This window comes from Netta rufina (genome assembly GCF_964035555.1).
Source record: "Netta rufina genome assembly, chromosome: 8".
Classification (NCBI taxonomy): domain Eukaryota; kingdom Metazoa; phylum Chordata; class Aves; order Anseriformes; family Anatidae; genus Netta; species Netta rufina.
The window spans coordinates 1,545,302-1,565,177 of record NC_140131.1 but is presented as its reverse complement, the minus strand read 5'-3'; the positions used below and the strand labels follow the sequence as shown (position 1 = coordinate 1,565,177).

The 19,876-nt window shown below is 48.6% G+C and overlaps 1 protein-coding gene across 5 annotated transcripts; it reads right to left on the bottom strand.

The window, feature by feature from the left end:
* Window positions 1–1,098: 1,098 nt before the first annotated feature.
* On the bottom strand, window positions 1,099–18,351 carry SERBP1 (SERPINE1 mRNA binding protein 1). 5 transcript variants are annotated; one of them, XR_014618670.1, is made up of 10 exons: window positions 17,825–18,351; window positions 15,001–15,169; window positions 13,846–14,001; window positions 13,640–13,735; window positions 12,997–13,071; window positions 10,701–10,878; window positions 5,242–5,415; window positions 4,214–4,252; window positions 1,918–3,338; window positions 1,099–1,589 (listed from the first exon to the last, which is right to left on the bottom strand). XR_014618670.1 is itself a non-coding variant. In XM_084291079.1 (9 exons), the coding sequence occupies exons 1-9, from the start codon at window positions 18,219–18,221 to the stop codon at window positions 3,282–3,284; spliced, it is 1,341 nt and encodes a 446-aa protein (XP_084147205.1). In that variant the 5' UTR covers window positions 18,222–18,351; the 3' UTR covers window positions 1,099–3,281. The 5 variants fall into 5 exon arrangements, 4 of the variants coding, with proteins under 4 accessions (XP_084147205.1, XP_084147207.1, XP_084147206.1 ...); XM_084291079.1 differs by having other exon boundaries at window positions 1,099–3,338; XM_084291081.1 differs by having other exon boundaries at window positions 1,099–3,338; window positions 13,640–13,711.
* Between the last annotated feature and the right edge of the window lie 1,525 nt (window positions 18,352–19,876).

The following is a 19,876-nucleotide window of genomic DNA, read 5'->3' as shown; positions in this document are numbered from 1 at the left end:
TCCACTCATCAGACAGCTCTCCATCTGTCAGCCGCACACAACCCAACCAGCCACCCCTTCCCAAAGCAGTTTTTCTTCAAAAAGGTTAGAAAAGAGCACTGCTGTCAGCAAATCGTCAGCAACCTACCTGTGCGCACTGACCTTCGACTTCAGGCACGTTGCTAGCTGCTTCCAAAATCACTCATCACAGCACGCCAGGACGCATTCATTCCCTTAAAGTACCAGGGTCCCACATGGGGCTCCCCAAAAGTCCTGCTCCAACTTGAGGAGACAAACGGCAGCACGGGTAGGGGTAAGAGCCAGCTACTGAACTCCTGAGGGTCTCCTAGCAAGGCCACACAACCCCTTTTCCCTGTCAGGCTCAAGCTCCCCAGCACGAGCTCTGCACTCGGCTTTTCCAGCCAACCTCTGCGCCGGGGCACTTGGTTCTGGCTCAATTTTACCCCAAACCAGGCAAGGGCAGAGCAAACACGGGTGTGCAATGAAGGCAGCGTGGTCTCTGTAGTGACTGCAGGACAAGCAGCGGGTTATAGCAGCTGCTGAAGTGTCAGCTCCAGGCGTACATCCTGCATTTATTAAAGCAAGGTGTGGCTACACAAACCCATCCCAACGGGCAAAATTGCTATAGGTTTGAGGGGTGTCAACTCCCACATATTCACACCACTTTCTGATGTTCCATGTTCCTCAGAAAAACGTCTTTCCCACACAGACAACACTTACATTTATTGGTCACTCCCATTTCCTCCCAGCATCAGCAGCATCCAACCTGGAAGATGAACTTTCCTGCTCCAACCTTACCCTTGTTAAATTCACAAGCCAATTTGCACTGTGTGTTTCTCCCTCTCTGACCTTTTTTCTGCTGGCCACCTTTTCCAGATTGTTCAGATTTTTAAAGGTTTAATCCCCTGGATTTGGTATGACAGCGTAAGTAGAAGCAGGATAGAAGTGTTACTGAAGAGCAAGCTCACTGACAGAGACCTGTTCCCTGAGTCCCTCCCCAGCAAGGGGAAGATCTGGACCACTCGGGGCAGGACCTAGATGACACGCTGCTAACCTAGGCGTTTTCACCTCCGTGTGTTTCATGACATTTCTAAAAGAGCATGAAAATAAACCTTTATTTCAGTTAACACCCACCAATATTAAAGATAGACGTTCACAGTTTTAGTTCTCGACAGGAATGGACTGAAAGAGGCAAATGTACATCTAGCAGAGCAGACAGACCAGGGGTAAGCTCAAGCTGTCCTGAAAGTCATCCGTGACATGCCACCGGGAAACTGCTCTCTATCCTACAGCAGGGAGAGGGAAAGCTTCTGGCCAAGTCCAGCCAGCAGGGCCCTGAGTGACTGGAGGGCCCCGAAGTGTTTCTGCACATCAAGGTGTTTGTTTAGTTGTATTATAAGAGGTTTCCCTAACGCTGGAAGTGCAGCACGTCCTACCCAAGGAGGCAGAAGAGAAACAGCTCGGTGCCAGAAGTAGCACAGCCTGCGTCAGATCTGCTTGGTCAGAAGTGAACCGAGAGAGATCCCCATCCACTGCTTGAAAGCTCGCCCCTTCTCACAGCCTGGTACCTCCACTGACAGGTGAGCGCACTAAGGAATAATTGATGGTATTAACAGTGGTTTACAACAAAAACTTCTGTAGAAAATAGCTCAGGTAAATCAAGCCAGCTAAACCCCGCCATTAAGGAGTTGGGTATTACATATTCAAAGGTCTCCGATACTTTTTGCCTGTCCTGTACAGCTTTTAAAAAAATAGGGCATTACCATTTGTTTCCTACCTACCTAGTTAAGAAACTACAAATGTTATAAGCTGTCCAAAGTGTAAAACATTAAATAAAATGAAAACCCCGCTCCTAGTCTCCTAACGAATGCTGCAGATAAAACCCCAAGAAACCCTCGTTATTTGTCCTTCTCTCACCTCGTTTTGGGTACTGAGTGGTAATGTTCCTGTTCACAGGGATTAAATTAAACCTACGAGTTCCTACGGCGGTCTGAAGAACTTCTTACAATCGCTCTCTGGAAAACATTCCTTTGTCAGCTAGCAATCAGCACTGCACAAAATCCAGAACTAAATCCAGATGAAAAGGGGAAATGTCAGGGATTGTTTTGCCTTTTTTTTTTTTTTGTATCACACACAGATTGCAACGCCCCTGCTTGATACAGAAGCCAGGACTCCCTCCTGCCACACCAACCTCAGCCCGTGGCTGCTGCTGCTTCAGAACTGCCTCTGCGGGAGCAGTGCTGCGAGCACATCAGATGCTGATGCACTTCTCACTGCTGCTTAATCCCACGGCCCAGCCATAGTCCGGACAGACTACCCGAGCAGCAGCTACCACCTTCCCCCCCTCCCAGCTCCAAACAGGAAAGGTCACTCATCTGCAGGGTGTTCTCCCAAAGAAAAAGCATAGGTAATTTAAAAACTTCTTTTCTTTTTGCCAACAAAGCATCTTGTTCTGTTGAAGGGACAAGGAGGAGGGAATAGAGGTAAAAAGGGTGAGTGAAAGGTGTCATACATTAACTTTAAAAAACTGTTTAGACCAATTATCCACACATCATCGCTGGATCGATACACAGGTATGCAACTACAAACCAATGTGCTTTGAGTATTTTTCAAGTATCTGGTATCAATTTTGTATAAAGATTTTGCGTAAACAAACTACCGAACAGATGAAAATGACTGCTTCTCCAAGTCTGAAATTAAGCTTAAAACTAAAGTACTCCAGGAGTTAGCACTCCGTACAGCACTACCAGTCTGCCAAATTAAAGGTTCGTGTATTCCAGAAGACCATGGGCTGGTAAAAACCCGCTGAACAGGAATTAAGGAAACAGGAATAGTGTGCAATAATTAAAAACCAGTTTGCAGTTTGGGGGGGAAAACGTCTAAAATCCTGAATTAAAAAACACAAATGAAGTGAAAGCTTTTAACTGGTACACACTGTTCACACCTATATTTCAAGTTTGGAAACGCATATTTTCAAGCAGCAATACAAAAAAGTATCCATGAAGAATGCATAATCTCTGAAAAAATTATGAAAACATCCCTGCTACCATTACATTTCTAAATACAAAACTGACTACCATATTGTTGCTTCTGTGTAGCGAGAGAAGTTCATTTTCAAAACAGATAAAATTCAGTCTTTAGGTGTGAATGGTATGAATGACAGTCTCTTTTTTTCTTTTTTTTTTTTTTGTTTTAAATTTCTTAGTTGTTTAGGATCCTTAAGCATGCAAGCCTCGGAGAGGAAGGCCCGACGAGGGCAGGGTTGGCTTATGACATCCAGTTTAGGACAGAGCTGGGAAAGCCTCTGGGTCATCTACATCAGGAGCAGAAGCACTCGACTGGAAGAGAAACATTGGAGAGTTATTTTATTACCCTCAGCAGCACCAAGCCCTGCCACATCCCTAGCCCCTTGCCCATCACCATGTCCTGCTGTCAGTGCTGCCCACCTACCCCGCAGGCACAGCACCTTGTTTTCTTTTTCCTGAGGAGAAGTTGGCCATGGATATGTTTTTTAATTGAAACCATCTTTAGAGACATTGGAGAAATCAAGTGGGCTGTATTTGCACATGATTATAGCACTAGCTTACATTGTGCTTTTTTTTTTCCCCCATTCTTCACAAGCTCCCTACACGAAGCAGCAGCACACAACCATCAGCTCTTACTGATGGACACGACTGAAGTGTTACAGACAAGGCCTGTTCACAGCACACATCGAGTTTCCCACATTTAACGTTCCTCATTCAGAAGCTGGTTGTTAATAAAAAAAATTTGTATCAGTCAGACAGTACCCAGAAATCTCCTCAGTACTTCCCTAGCAGTTTTTTTTTTTTAATTATTGTTGTTCTGTTTTTAAAAGGCTCTGTGCCACGCCTGAAAAAACAGCACTGCAATGAAATGCAGAAAGGAAGCACTGGAGAATCACCTTGCATGAGAAACGCGGATAGGGAGAAGAGTGGAAAGAGAATAGTGGAAATTTCTGTAAACTTCTACATTTAACAGGACAGAAATTAAACCATTCCGATAAAACCTGTGTCAGCAGCCACAGGAAGGACTAAGTCCCTGCAGAAGCAGCCAGGCCACAGACTGGCTGCCTCGCTGCGGGGTAGAGCAGAGGGCAGGCCGAGGCAGGCTGCCTGCTGAGGGAGGGGAGCTGCTCCCTGCAGCGGGACGGCCGTGCTCAGGGGTAGGGGAAGCGCCAGCAGAGATCACCAACCTGGTTGGGCGTGTGGATCACGTCAAACTCCTTCACCAACTGGAAGGAAAGGAACACCGTCAGCAGAAAGTTAGCTGCAGGCCTCAAAGTGCTTAACTACTTCATGACAGCAGCCTCGAAGAGGATGCCATGCTAGTGAGACAGCTCGGAGCAAAACCCACCCCCGTTTAGGATCAATTCCTTATCATTTTCCTGAACTGATCTTCCTGTGCTGTTATCAGGGGAGATTTTCTAACTCGTACATCTAAAAACTTAAGAGATGCAGCAAAGAGAAAGCCAGCATCCTGCAAGAGGCAAAAACGAACAAGCCTGGTTTATGTGAAAGAAGTCAGGCCACCCAGCCTGAACTCATTTCCTAGCAGGCAGCAATTTGAGTAACTGCATTTATGGCAAGTAAGTGACCTGCATTTGGGCAGATCTTTCCCACAGCTGTCCTACAGCCCTTCAGCCCTACACGCTCTCCCCAGGCCCCCTGCAGTACTTCTGATCATTTCTTTAGGGCTTTAAGACTAAACTGAAAAACTCCTATACACTAGGAAAAATACAGCAAGTCCTACTTCTGCATGAATGCCCCTCATTTCCTCAAATTCGAGGCAGAGCACGCTGCCATAAAACTAGTCGCCTTCAGCCTCAAAGGCTCACTGAGTACACGTGGCCCTGAGTGCATCCAAAATCTCCAGCACACCGTGGTTCTGCTCGGGCACCAACGGGAGTGTCTGACGGTGCTCAGACCCATCCACGGACAAATCATTTTTCAGGTTCAGATCCAGCTTTCCAAGAGGGGCCTTTTTTAGCCCAACCTACTCCCCACTCTCCCCCTTTTTGTGTGTCCACTGCTAAAACCCTCCTCCTTTTGCCCTAACAGTGAACTAGTTCAAAGTCAGCTTGCACAAAACACACCTTCTACTTGGTTTTAACGTGCAGCTCAATTCCTGAGCGATTCCCCCAGAAATAAAGACACCCAGGGCAGCATGCAGGAGCCCTAGTGTCATGTATGCTGCCCTGCAGACGAAGCTGCAGCTACCCACCTTGTCAGTCCTGCCTCCGCGGCTGGCCCTGCCACCACGCCCTCGGCCACCCCGTCCCCCTCGGCCACCGCGTCCGGGGCGGCCAAGGTCTCCAAAGTTGATCTCCAGCTGGGACGTGATGTCGTTCGCGGGCTTACGGAAGTGGTGATCCATTACAGAGTCCTCAGCATGAGCCTGCAACGAGGGGTGTGAGTGAGCGAGAGCAACCACCAAGGAAATGTCTTCAGCTGCAGCTGCACTCTCACCAGAGCAGGGCTGCTACGAACCGAACAGTACCACAAAGCACACACAGGTAACAATCTCTGAGTTTAAGCACTCCAACAAAGCCATTTCACATTTTCAGGATACTGAGGGAAAGTCTAGAGCTCCTTCACAGGAACGAGGCCAGGCTCACCTGAGACCAAACTGACTATGGAGCCAAAAAGAGCCCTACTTTCTAGCTTTTCACTTCCTATTCTGAGGAATCTTTGGGTTCTGCCAATTCATTTATTTTTAAGTACTCAGCAATCCATCTCAATTTTGCTCAGCGAGTGGTTTACACTCCATTTGCCTGGCTTTGTGTAAATATTTAAAGCAAGAGAGACCGCAAGGACCCCTTACTGTTTGTAGTAGCCACAACAGGCAGCGAGAAGAGGCACCACCACCCTCCAGATAGCGTAACTGGGGTAACCAGCACATTTCTGCTAAAACAGAGAACTGATCACACAAATCACACCGAGAAAGGACTCCTGTGACTCGTACCACCTCTGCCACGATCAAACAGCCTCTCACAGCTCCTTGTTCCCAACGCATGAAGGATGAGAAACCCGAGCCCAAGAGCAAGGTGTGTGCTGACCGGTTCCACCTAATGCCCTGAGCGCAGCTCGGCAGCACAGCCCTGAGCACAACAAGCACCAGCTATGTTTATTTCTCCTACTTTGCACAGAACGATTTCTCCGTCTGATAAGTCCGGTTTTGGCACTACAAAGATAAACAAAAGGCAGAACTGCCCGCACAGGATCAGGCTGGGTTTATCCTGCTGCCTCCTACAAAGCCCACTCGTGGTGTTTGGCAGCAGCCCTTCCTCCCCTGCAGCCTCCCAGCTCCTGCAGTATCAAGGGTAAGCGCCCTGCAATCAGGGGGGACACCTTTAATTACCACTTGTTGATCCTGCTCAAGGCAGCAGTGGATACAGAGGGGGCTGCAGCCCAAAGGCTGAAAGCTGCTCTCGGAGATGCCTCGGGTCAGCCCCAACACCCCAAAGTCTCTGCCCCCATGGATTTTTTTTATTTATTAACCCCTTTCCAGGCCCAGCTGTGCCCGTGGCCTCCCCAGCACCCCGCAGAGGAGGGCACAGGGACAGCTCCCACTCCACGCTGCTTCATTTCAAACACATCCCATCGGGGTATTTATTCCAGGTAACTGCTGCTCCCTGGCCAATTCCACCAATTCCACTCCCACCCCTGAGAGCTCTTTTCCAAGCCCCAGAAGTCAGCCTCAGCAGGTCCTGTTCAGAGAACCTGGCACGGCACAAGCAGAGCTCTGATACCCCAGCGCAGGTGGTGGCAGCTCTGGGGATTGCTGCAGCACCACCTTTTGGCATGGTTTCACTTCCTCTCTCGTTACCTACTGTTTTCACCTGCTGCTTTGGTCCCTGCAAGGTATTAAGATGGTACTTTCAGCTGTCTGGTAGTTCAACGACTTCTTTCTGAGAGGTGGTATCGTATCAGTGCCTTGGTACAGCAGTCCTGTGCGTTTCCTTCCCTACACTGTTACTGCACGAAAAATTGACTGCAGTCTATCAAAACATTTTATTTTTACAATTTCACTTGGATTTAACCACTAAACTCACCAAGCAGCACATTTTACGTGTAACCTACGGAATTTTTTACCCCGAATAACTCAAGATGATGTAAAACACTAGAAGATGACTTGGCACCTCTTCCTTGTTCTCTTCCCGATGTTGGGTGGTAACACACAGTCCCAGACACGCCACAGGACTGCTTATTGTGAATCAGCTTGGGAAGTATTTAATTGGCACGCACTGCAGCTCTCGGCCGTGCTCTGATCTAGTAACTGATAGCTTCCTGAAGGCATCGGGTGCTGCACGTGTGGGTCCCAGGGAAGGCTGTCGAAAATGCTAAGAACAAGCTGCTAACGGGAAGAGAGCCAAAGCAGAGAGATGGAAAACAGCAACAACAAAACGCAAGAGATTCATGACAGAAGCATTTGTGGTAAGGCTGGAATTCAGCTTCGTTAGGAGCAGAGGTACTAATTACGAGGAGTCCTACGTGGTGCATGGTGAGACAACAGGCATGGACAGAAGAGCTTCGTATTTGCTAGTTTTGTGACTTCTTTGCGTCAAAGACCTTCGTTTGAGAAGGGGCTCGGATCAAAACCCACACTGCCAGTTAGATATAAAGGACCAGTACCTCATTCGACTCCAGCTGACTCCCCTGCATTTCTGTCATCGCCTTTGTCTGATGAAAGTTGCGTGTCCACGCCCAAGTGACAAAAGAACAAGGGGAGAAAACAAAAGGGAGAGATGAGACTCAGCTACACACAGAAACAACAGGTAACAAGGTCGCACGAGCTTGGGTACGGGTGGCACTGAGCACACGGGGCAGCAGAAGGATGAGAGCAAGTTGTGCAGCCAGAAGGAGCAGAGGATGGACTTGTATGGGGAGACAGACATCTCGGATCAGGAATAAGAAGTTGTTTAATGCAAGCTGCTGGGAGCTCCCCGAGGCACAGAGCTGCAAGAGATGGTGGAGCTGGGGGCTGGCTTTGTTCAGAATAATTCCTGTTAATGGAACAAGGCTTTCTGCACGGCCTGGATTCAAGAGTGACTCCTCTCCGTTTTGAGAGGATGAACTATTTTCCAAAACACGTTTCCCAGCCCTCCATTGTGATCTGCCCTCTAAGGAAATGATCAGAGCAGCAAGAAAGCCTCAAGTCCCGGAGAAGGGGCCCAGCGCAGATGAATAGAGCAGGAACCGATGTACCACGAGGTGAATTGTTCCAAGGAACTTGCAGCGAGCTCTCAACAAGTTTTAAGATCTCATCTCAGTTTAACTCCTTCCCATTTTTTTGTTCAGCTGCATCAGCAGAACAAAATACTGAAGACATTATGCCAGCTGCAGAGAAGAAGGATCTCTTACGACATGACCCAGCCTTCTGGAAGGAGGCTCAGCACACGAGGGCTGCCAGCACATATGGATTTGAAGTAGACAGCAAGAATGAGAGGGTATTAGGAGTTCACTGCACGTAATGTGGCACTTTCTGGTAACTGCACGGCAAAGGGGAAAGAGAGGGAAGACTCAAGATACAGCTGAGCATTTCAGCCCTCGGTGAGGAACAGGAGGAGGAGGACGGCAGCTCTTTCACAAGACTGAGGCAGATGAGCAGCACTAGATCCCCACGTGCTTCCTAGGGCGTTCTCCCAGGAGATCTCGAGCTACAAGAAGAAGGGAGGTTCTTGCAACACTGAACTCCCAGTTTCTCAGAAAAATCTGCTGGTACACATTGCGATTACTCAAGTACAGAAGTTTTGGGGCTGAAACACAGAATTTACCTATAAACCAAGTCACTTGCACGTGTCAACACCCTTCTTATCACTGTCACAGAAGCCTTACACCAAGCTCACCTCATGACTCAAAGGGATGTCCAAGAAGACGGAGAGCAAGAGCAGCAGATGATTAGGAGGCTTTGTTCCTAACTTCTCATCATTCCACCCTCTCAAACTCTTCACAAGAGAACTGCAGCCAAAGCTTACCTAACACCTGTGTTTCAAGAACTGTCCTGCTCTAAAACTCGCAGAAGAACACACGCTGTCTCCCAGGGGATCAGCGAACAATGAATTACTGCAGCGGGCACAGACGTTGGCTGGATAGAATCTGGAAGCTTCTAGATTTGGAGGCACTTTTCTTGGTTTCTCACTTCTGTGCTTATGCAGCAAGGAACAGTTAACTTAGGCAAGTGTTAAACATACCCAATTCATTCATACCAGCGTAAATTAACTGGATAAACCTCAAAAAGAACAACCTACTAATTACTAAAGTAATTTGATTACTCCTTCTCCTTATCTATTAACCGATTTATTTTTTGGATGGAGTTTTGCAGCTTTGAACTACCCAAGAACACAACCATCTTCTTACGCTATCATATGTTTGTATGTTTAAGAAAAATACTGCGTGCCACTAACTGAACATCACACAGCTGCTCCAGAGACTGGAGCTGGGGGGAATTTCTTGACACTCGCAGGATTCCAGTTTAATACATCTTGGTAAAGTCAGTGAGAACTTCTGTTCAACTTCATTGTCCTAGTACGCAGCAGCATTGAGTCTAGCTCTATTTCAGAGAAAGCAGCGTTTTATGAAGATTTCAAGCACTAAGCAGCTTCAGGAAAATAACAGAACTACTGCACACGGTAGGAAAAGAAAGTGGCATGGTTGTGGCAAACTCATTCCAAGTTCAATGAGATCAGAAATGGAGTTCTCATGGAGCAGTGATGAACAGCGCTTCCCATTGCACACCAGGCCCCAGCTTACAAGAAAAAAGTGACAAGGTGTAAACAGCAGAAATACACATCGGAAGACCAAGCAGCACATTACACAGTGTTGAGTTACTTCAAAGGGAGTCAAAACCATCTGCTGAACAGAGCCAAAGGCCATCGCAGATATTACTGAGTGTTAAAAGCAAGAGATTAAAAGGTCCTGACAGTTCTGGAACTGAATCCAGCTGCCATCGCCCTGCATTAGGGAACAGAGCTCTCAGCACCTCCCTCCCTCTGAAGTGGGACAGATGTGTCTCTCCCGGGCACGCTCACTATTTAAGAAGGAAATTACACTTTGTAATGACCACAATGAGTACGGTTGAGAAACTACAGTGTTAAAGTGATTCTGCAGCAACTACGTGCAGTATCGCTGCAGCATACAAACATCATTCACCTGGTGGCTACAGGAACTTCAGAGGCACATGGCCTTGGAGTATTACAGAACCAGAAGCCACAAACTTCAGGCACCGAGGTGGCTGAGGCACCACCAGTATTTATTTCTTCAGCCTGACACAGAGTTTAGCAGGCAGGCAGTCTGCACGCTGAGTGAGGCTAACAGAATCGTGAACCCTTTTTAAAAAGCGAGAAAATTTAATTGTGATGAACGAACTTCTGAAGAAATGTTCACCACGGGACAGTCCTTACGCCATGACCCAGCAGCACTGCAGTCTCCACTCGGAGAGGTTAGGTTGTAACACAGCATTTACACGTCAGCCTCAGGACATACACCAAACACAAGAACTAACCATTTGAAGAGTAGCTACTGCTGCACAGCCTCAACTTTACGATGAGAAATGTTATTCTCACTCGATAAACTTTCAGCAGCAGGTCAGCCTGTTGGAGCAGAGCTTTCCCCTCCAGAAATATGCATCAATAGACAAGCCTAAACAATCTGGACACTAGCAAATATCGAAAATCACTTTACCTCCTCGCTCTTTGACTTGTGAAGAACAAATCCTTTTTTCCATTGCCCATCAGCACCCTCATTTGGTTTACGGATGTTGAACTCAACTTTTGCACGATCCTTACTTTGAATAGCTTTCCATTCGTCCAGGGTCATTTCCTTAGGACCTTCCTCCTTAACTTCTTCAACCTCATTCTCCCTGTGGTAAATTCACGGATACCATGATCATCACTTGGAATTCGTACTCCATACACAGAGAATTCAAAAGCAGTTCCTCATCAGCACCAGATTATAATAACCATTTCCATTGTTATAAGAAAAGCATTGAAATGTGTGTATTTATCTAAAACCCAATTCCCCCTCTCTCACTGATGCTGTCTGTTCTCCATATTAATTGCAAATTTCTTTCCAACGTGGGAGCCCACCTTCTCCAACAGACTGTAACAAGTTTCTCAACCTTTTCCAAGACCTTCCTCACGTTTCAAGTTGGACAGTGCGATGGAGCTTGTTCTTACCGTAATTCTCAGAACTTTATTTTTAATAATCAGCTTCCTTTATTCAAAGACAGTTATTAACATCCCAGGTAACCAATTTTTTACTCTCAGCTAACTTGACAAAGCAAGCGCACACAACTCAGTGACTTGAGATGTATCACCTCATTGTAAATCCTCTCCAGCTCCTGCCAAAGAGCTATTTTTAAGTAAAACACAGCCACCATGTTCAGTAACAGATCGTGTTCCAGCTATACAGGCAGTCAATCCTCTCGTCATTCTTCTGCGTGCTTATGCAACTCCATTTGATTTACGAGGTATTTTGACATTACAGAAGGGTAGTGTCACATGTGCAGCACAAACATCACAAAAGCATCAACTTAGAAGAAAAGGCTTTTCTGCAGCCATTAATTTTGATGTAATAACAAAGAGGTTTTGCATCAAAATTACTCTATTTCAGATTTTTCGCATTCCACAGAACAGAATCATTTTTTTTTAAATGTTACATATTCAAAAGCATGCTTATTGCTCGGTGCAAAGACACTACTCCTTGGTATTCCCCCTATTTTCATCCAGTAAAACCTCCCACAGTTCTACTGAAATATTTAAATTAGCGATCCAAAATAGACAAACTGGAAATTAACCCGTGTGAAGATGCTTGTAAATGTAACTGTTGGATTGCAGCAGAAGTGGTATACTTGAAACCACAAAGAACACTCATTTTCTGCAGATCTGAGGAAGAAAAAAACCCATCAGAACTTTGCAGATGGCTGATCTGCACAAGGACGGGCTGGTATCTGTTGAAGCACCAGGACACTACTACTAAAGACCCAGAAAATACTGCATACACAGCTGATTTCGTAGATCCAGATTTTTAACACATTTTTTTTTCCAGGACTAGCAAGTTTGTATTTTCTGACCAACGCTGAAGCTGTAGTTGCTTAAAAATCCTTGGGCTCCTTCTGTTTACAAGACAACTTTACCCTTGGACACCCAGAACCTCAGAGAAATGACAGCATTTAGTGATGTAATTAAAAGTAATCACTTAATCTCTACTGAGCAGTTGTCTCCCCTTTACCACTAACTGAGGAAATCAAGCTACAGATGACTGCACACTAAAAATTGTGGGCAAACAAGTATTTAATATACCCATTTGCCATTTTCTTTTGAATGCACCATAAAACACACTTTAAAATACTGCACTTCCCTAAAAAATGGTATTCCACTAAATGAAGTTCAGGTCCCACAGCTGACCACTCTGCTTCTCTGAAGTTATTTGATTCACCCAGTCACTGGCTTCTTCTTTAACAGCGCCGAAGTGAAATGAGAAGCAACTTCACTTCTCAGCTGCCCAGAAGCCAGAGAATGGAAGAGTGAGATACATCCCTGCTTCCACAACACCAGCCACACTGTCTCAGCAGTTGTTTTGAAAAGCTAAGTTTAAAGAGTTGCCTTCCACCATCAGAAGAACATCCTATTCTCTCTGCTTGGTTGTTCTAAGTAGTTATGAGCGTGGTTGCTTTTGGATTTGGTACTTGCACTTGCAATCCTGAGATCCTAAGCACATTACAACTGATTATTAATAACTAAATCTGAAAGTGACCTAAGAGCTTGTGTGACATTAACAGAAAGTTCAAGATAACTTCTACAGATGCAGATTATTTTTTTAGGAGACAGGTTTTCAGCTAGATTGTGATTCTGGATCTACTGAAGGACATAATCTGGATGTTTTAAAAGCAGAAGTAGGAAAATGATCAGAAGTTAAAGGCAAATCATCGATACCTTTGAAGCAATCAAAGAACATCTGAAAAGAGGGGGCTACTCACTTATTTTCAGAGTCAGCAGGCGGATGTTCCTCTCCCTCTGGCGTTTCCTCAGTTACAGCCGACTGATCCAACTCGCTGTAATTACATTTTTTAAATTTAAAGTTCATCCCTACTTTAAACTATGCAAGACGAATGACTAGGTTCTATAGGACATAGTTCTTTCTAAAGAAGAGTAGGCTGTGTCTATTTCATTAAAAATTGCTGCCCTCCCCACCGGTACAATTCTGTCTTCCATCTTCCCTTGTTTTTCCCCACTGAGAAGCTCCCATTCTGAACGCCTCCCATCATACCTTGAGACACTAAAGGCATCTAGACATTGACAACATTGTTTTCACTGCAATACTTGGAGAAAAGTATGCTTAACGTGATAAAAAAGCTGTGAAAACTAGGCTGTTCTTCGTAAAAGAAGTACAAGACAGCCCCTTTTCCAAACTTCAAAAAAAAATCCCCATTTTAGAAGTCGAAGCCATCTCATCCATTACTAAATTTGTAATTTTCTGAATTCTGCAAAGGCTTCTTTACTAGTTTACCAACAATTAGCAAAACCAAAGGCAAAAAAGCAGCCTTGGTTTACATTTTGCAAGGCGTAGCAATTCAGATTTATTAACACAGTGCTAATTCTGAGGAATTAGTGATTACTAACGTTAGCTCATCTTTGACGGTTCCCCAGTTGTGTGATCCACTGCCACCACGCTTGTCCTCATGCTTCAGGCCGCTGAAATGTGAATGTGAAACAGAACTAACAAAACTGAGTTAACATCATAGTGTCCAGATACAGGAATTCAAAGGCAAACTTAAAAACGTAATTACTGTAAAGAACAGCCAAAGAAGCAGTAGAGGAAGACTTACGATCTATCGCTGCCACTATGTCTGTCAAATTCACGCTTGCCACGAGAGTCAAACCCATCTCCTCTGCCCATGCCACGGCCACGGCCACGTCCTCTTCCAAGTCCACCACGTCCACGCATAGGTCGGTCAAGAATGGGTCTAGATGGAACAGGCAAACTGCAGTACTTCACCACCAGGAGTTTATGACATGGCTCTTACGGTTTTCTTTTTCCTCTAGCAAGAATTTTATTTACTTACTTCTCCTTTGATAATTACTTTTTGTGCTTATGTCAGGACTCTCAACTTCTAAGGAAAAATTGCCTCCCTGCGTGGCGTGGGCTCCCTGGGGGCGGTTGGTGCCCCACGCCTGGAGGGGTGCAGGAGGCGTTTGGGTGATGGCCTCGGGAATGTGATGGCCTGGGGGTGGGCAGGCAGCTGGGCTGCAGGGTCTTTGGGGGGCCCTTCCAAAGGGACTCATTTTATGTGCAGTTCAACACCAAACCCACGTGCAGTCTGCATTTTACAATCTGGAAGAAACACTCTTCTGGGTTACTATTTGCATCTTCTGCCCACTATTCCAACCCAGTGTTTGTGCTGTGTCACACCACTAGCTGATGCCACAATTTCCACTCATTTCACGCTCACCCAAATTTAAAAGTATTTTAGCAGTGACTATTACATGACACTTAAAACACCTGAGCCATAAGATGGCTTCATCACTTCCAGATCTGAAGCCACTGCAGCCAAGGTGTGAACACCTACACAGCCAAACTTGAAGTCAGCTGTATGGATTTAAGCAACAGCCGTAAGAGCAAACATCTCAGGCTGCAGGCAAGAGCAACACTTGAGCTCCTCTTTTCCTCTCTGAAATGGATTGTGAGGAGTGTGGTGGGTACCCAACTGATTTAAGCCATGCCTCCTGTTAAACCAGCAGGACTGTTCACATTACGTGATTCCTGGTCTAGAACTTGAGCCACGTTTGCCACTAAGGTCATGCAAAAGGAAAGAGAAGTGTTTTGACACAGGCTCTTCTTGTGACTGACAAATCCAATTCCATCTATTAAATTTTGAGTGAAACAGTGGGGTTTGGGGTTTTTTTAAGCTTAGTAGCAGAAGATAGGACAGCCCCGCTCCAGAATATCACAAATCTCCTCCTCACGCAAGAGAAGTTCTTACTTATCAACGGAAAATTCTCCTCCTTCGCCCTTCTCATCAGCAGGTTTATCAAATCGGCGCTCGCGAGGAGGTCGCCGCTCCGGTCTCCTTTCGATGGGCTTGCCTTCCCCCTGCTGCTGCTGCTGCTGTTGCTGCTGCTGGTCAGGCCTCCTGCCAATGCGCCTTATCCCTGAAACATCAGGCAAAACACATCAGCAGAATGCGGAGCTGCTCCGGGAGAGATACTGGTTGTAGCACTGTGACCGTAAGCAGGAATTCAAGTTTTTCTTCTAGCCCTGTGACCACACAACCACCGGAACAATACCTTTATAAAAAGGTCACTGCAGACCATTTGACTCTTCTACTCCACGTTTTTAGGCAATCAAGCTGCACGTCGTACAAGCGTACGCTCTTACAGTGCTGCAGAAACCAAGACCTGTCAGAGCACACACCCGTTAGTGACCTGTGGTAAGCGGCCAGCTTGCAGAGGGGCGAGAGAAGTTTTGGTTTTCCCTGAAGGGCACTTGGGCACTTCTCAGGCAGCCCCTGGGCTTCTCCTTTGGTAGGCACCAAAGGGTCAGCAACTTCACTGCAACTACGTCCCCGTGACAGCCGCCTTGCTTCATCCTAACGCGTGCTGCCCGGAGATATTTGTGGCCAGCAGGAGTACCCAGGCAAGGCACCCTAAGGAGCGGCGAGCCCCCTACAAAAGGGGCTGCTCACTGCGTGGAGCGCTGCCCCACGCTGCCCCACACTGCCCCACGTGCTCCAACACACTCCCTTTGGGGTGCGAGAGGGCTCTCGCACAGCTTTCCCTTCCACTCGCCTCCCGACAGGCCTGTTCCACAGCTCTTCCTGCAGAGCACTGCCACTCACCCCTCTCGTTATACTGCCCTATTTCCAAAACGTTTAGGGAAGAAAATCCTCCCCAAACCGCCACCCACTCCGGCTGCCTCGAGAAGCGTGAGCTATCTTTTAAATTTTAAAAAAAAGCCGCTTTTTAATATTCTCCAAGAGAGAAGTTCCTGCCTAACAAGCAATGCCGTGCTGGGTGGGGCCCCAGAAGTTGCAGCTGTAATGATATCCAAGCCAACACACCCAGATGAACAATGTCTTCCTCACCTTACAAGCTGTACTTAGCATGAAGTTTGCATGACATGCGCTGCTTTTGGGGAGCCCTCGCTCCCCGAGGAACACGGGGGGGTTAAATTTACCCTGAGAAGAGCTCTGGAGCTGAGAGGAACCATTTGATTCGGAGGCACAGGCTAGCAAGGGAAGCCAGCAGGCCGGTGGCAGACGGGAGGCACGCTGCAGAACTGGAATGAACAATCCACAGCTTTCAAATTTCAAGCCCTGCACTCACAAAAACCTGCTTCCAGGGGAGCCTCACCACAGTGAGGGATTTTTTTGTGAGTAGCACAAAACTTTGACCTGGTATCTCACTAGCCAAATCATCCACACCTCTCCAGAGCAGGGCAGTAGTTTGGACAGAAATATATTCACTCAGAAACAAACCCTGGCACTGCCATGGCACCCAACACCCTGCCAGATGTGACCACTGTCTCCTACAGCAAGCAGAAATTTTCAATCCGGAAAGTGAGTCTTCACTCCAGCGCTCCGGACACACTGCTGCAGAAGCAGGTCTGATTTTCTCCGTTTCATTGCTATAATAAGCCCCAAAATGCTATTTTTTTCCTCCGTAATGCAGTGTTTGCTCTTGAAAGTAAACACGAGAGCTGGGAGGTAAATATGAACAACTTGTCCTAGCAAAAAAACCAAGCCCTCGCGTTCTGTTGTGTCGGCCAAAAACACTGCCCATGTTTCAGGCTTGCCTCACGAGGGCTAACGCCATTAATCTGCATCTGACTAACATTTACAGAGGACGCAGGCTTAGTAAATTGCCACTTGGGACAAATTACTGCATTCCTCACGGGAAAAAAGCTCTCGAGTGTCACGCTTTAAAGTACAAAACATCCACAGGCAGCGAGTGCTGCAACACAGCTCCCAACTTCTGCTTGTTGCAGAGCCGTTTGGGGTTTTTTGCAGGTATTGCTTTGCACAGGAACGCGTTTTTACGCCGTATTAGAAAAGTTAAGGCGTGGTGGGGGCCGTTTGGCACGGTGGGAAGGGCGAAAGCGGCACCGCGCTTCCACGCAGCCCCACGTTCTGGGCTGGGGGCATTTCTGTGAAGATCAGGGGAGTGAATTGCAGTTAGAAAATCAGCTCCTCGCTCGCACACCGAGTTTTCCCCAGGCTCTGGCACAGCCCGAGGGCCCCAGCAGCTCGCTGGGCGCCGCGGCCGCGCTGCCCGCCACGGGAGCACGTGGAGGGCCGACACCTACCGCTTGTCACGCAGCGCCCTGTCACAGCCCTCGCTGCACCCTGGCTGTATTTATTTACTCTATTTACACTCTGATTGCTTTTCTTTTACACGGAGTGAAGGCAGAACCCCTTGGCTCACCTGTCCAGAGAGCCCTGCTGGCTTCGCAGAGCCGTGTGGGGCGCACAGAGCCCACCCCCACCCCCATGGCCGCACAGCATTTTGCGGGGGACACCTTTAGGGCGTGCTGAGCCCCGTCCCGAGCCGTGCCCCCAGCCCCGAGCCCAGCCCCAGCCCCAACCCCAGCCCCGGCTCCATTTTGGGCGCCTCGCGGGCGGCCACGTGCGGCGGCCCCGCGGGGCTCCAGGGGCCAGGCCCTGCCCCAGCAGGTGCCGAGAGAGCCCCGCTCCCAACCCCATTCCCCCAGGGGGGCCTCCAGCAGGACCCCACCCCCCAAAATAACAAAAAAACACCCCAAAACCCGCATCCCCTTTGTGCTGAGCCCCCCCCCCCGTCCCCGCTCACCCTCCTTGCGCAGCGGGGCTCCGGGCTGCCCGCTCCCTTCCTCACGGCGGTCGGCGGCGCCCCCGGCCGAGGCGGCGAAGGGGGGCAGCGGGTTCTTGCGCTCCTTCTGCGACTCCCGGCGCAGCTGCTTGGCCGCGCTGCCGGCTCCCCCGCCGGCTCCCGCCTGGCCCGGGCCTCCGCCGCCACCTCCAGCTCCGCCGCCCGTGGAGCCGCTCTGGGCCCCGGCCGGGCCCCCTCGGGCCCCTCCGCCCCCTTGGTGGCCGCCGCCGCCGCCGCTCTCTTTCCGCCGCGTCTCGGCCGCCCGCAGCACCTCGAAGGGGTCGGACTCGTCATCGAAGAGCTGGTCGAAGCGGTTGGTGACGACGCAGCCGAAGCCCTCCTGCAGGTGTCCGGGCATGATGGGGCCCCGTCGGCGGGATCCTGCTGCGATGCTGCCGGGCCCCCCCCCCCCCCTTCTCTCCGCGCCCTGCCGCCTGCCGCACAAGATGGCCGGCCCCGAGCAGACGCGCTTCTCTTCCGGCGCCCGGCCGCATCCGGGCACCTCACCCCCGCGCGGGGACTCACGGGACTTGGAGGCGGCCCGAGCCCGCCGCCGCCCGCGCCCGCCCGCTGGACTACAACTCCCGGCGTGCCCCGCGCCGCCTTTAATTGGGGGGGGGGGGGATAAAGGGGGGGGGTGTCATGGCGGTGCCCCCCCCCCCCCCCCCCCCCCCCCCCCCCCCGAGGTCGCCTCAGGGAGGGCGTTGGGCACAGGGCGCTGCTGAGGGGGCTCCGCGCGCAGCCCCGTCGCCCCCCGCCAGAGGTGGTGTGGCAGCGGTGAATTGAGTCAAATTCGAGGCCCTGTCAATAAACAGTCCCCAAATCTGGAGTAAAACGCCACGTTTTTGAACACACTGTGCCCCACAAGTGTCACAAAGCACCTGGACATGCGGGTACTGAGCTGGGAGGCAGGCCGGCTGCAGCAGAGCGCCATTCCCCATATACCACCCCACCGTCCCGTAGGGTTTTTCACTGGAATGGCAGTCACAGCAGCTCTGTTTTGTTGGTTTTGCAAGGACCGTGCATATTTCACCTCTGCTTGTTGTACTGGTTCCATACAAAGAGCTCTGCACTCTAGTGTCTTCTAGCCACCTAATGAAATGCCACTGTAGACAAAGCCAGCTGAGATATATTCAGTCTTCCTATTGCTCTGAGGGGAATGTGCCCCAGTCACGGACCCACACGTTGCCCTCAGACATGTCCGGGGGGAAAATTGTGCCCAGGGAGCAGCTCCATGTCCCCACAGCCACCCTGCAGCCCCCTAAAAACCTTTGGGGACAGGAAGGCCACGGGGGCAGGCGGTGGCATGGGTGCCCTGGGTACCCAAGGCCTCCGTGTGCTCGTCCCCGCGGCGGGTGTCAGCAGCACCGCTCCGTGTGCTCCTGTGGGGAGTCTGATTTTACAATAAAATCATGCACATCGTGAACATCACACGTCGTGCGGGTGAATATTGTTACAGGAACACACTGCACGTGGAGGCTGGGCAAGCTGGAGTGTGGACGCAGTGCTGCTGTCAAGAGATGGAGTTAACAGAGGGATGCGTTGCTCTTGGGAAGATAGTGTTTGTTTTTGCATTCAAAAGCTGTGAATCTGACGCCGCACACTAGCACTAAATGGCTTTTTAAAGCACGGCACTGCGATAAATGTGTCATTGAATGCAACTTCAGTGACACTGGTTTAAGAGGTTTGCTGCTATAACCAATAAAACTTGTTGTTTCACAACCTCAAAGATTTACCTTGAGCTTAGAGGTATAATATTTCCGTCTTCCATTAACAATTATGTTCTTCTAATTAGCAGATACAATTAGAAGACAATATCAAGTTGTCAGAAAAACAAGATGGTAAATATTAGCAGTACTAATTAGTCGTTAGTTCTTTTTATACTCAGTGTAAATTATAAACATCCTAAAAGTTAAAACATACTTAACTGGCACATACTTGACATCTCCTTCTAAAATACTTTTTTTCTCTACATATATTTATTTTCTAAAATACATGTTTTCTGTATGTCAG

What these genes read in the sequence shown, in the direction of transcription:
- SERBP1 (XM_084291079.1), bottom strand. Translation starts at nt 18,221, where the DNA reads ATGCCCGGACACCTGCAGGAGGGCTTCGGCTGCGTCGTCACCAACCGC. An exon ending in GGAGAATTTTCCGTTGATAA is followed by an intron (nt 14,002 to 15,000) that starts GTAAGAACTTCT and finishes GAAGTACTGCAG; the next exon opens with TTTGCCTGTTCCATCTAGAC. An exon ending in ACCGTCAAAGATGAGCTAAC is followed by an intron (nt 13,072 to 13,639) that starts GTTAGTAATCAC and finishes ATGTAATTACAG; the next exon opens with CGAGTTGGATCAGTCGGCTG.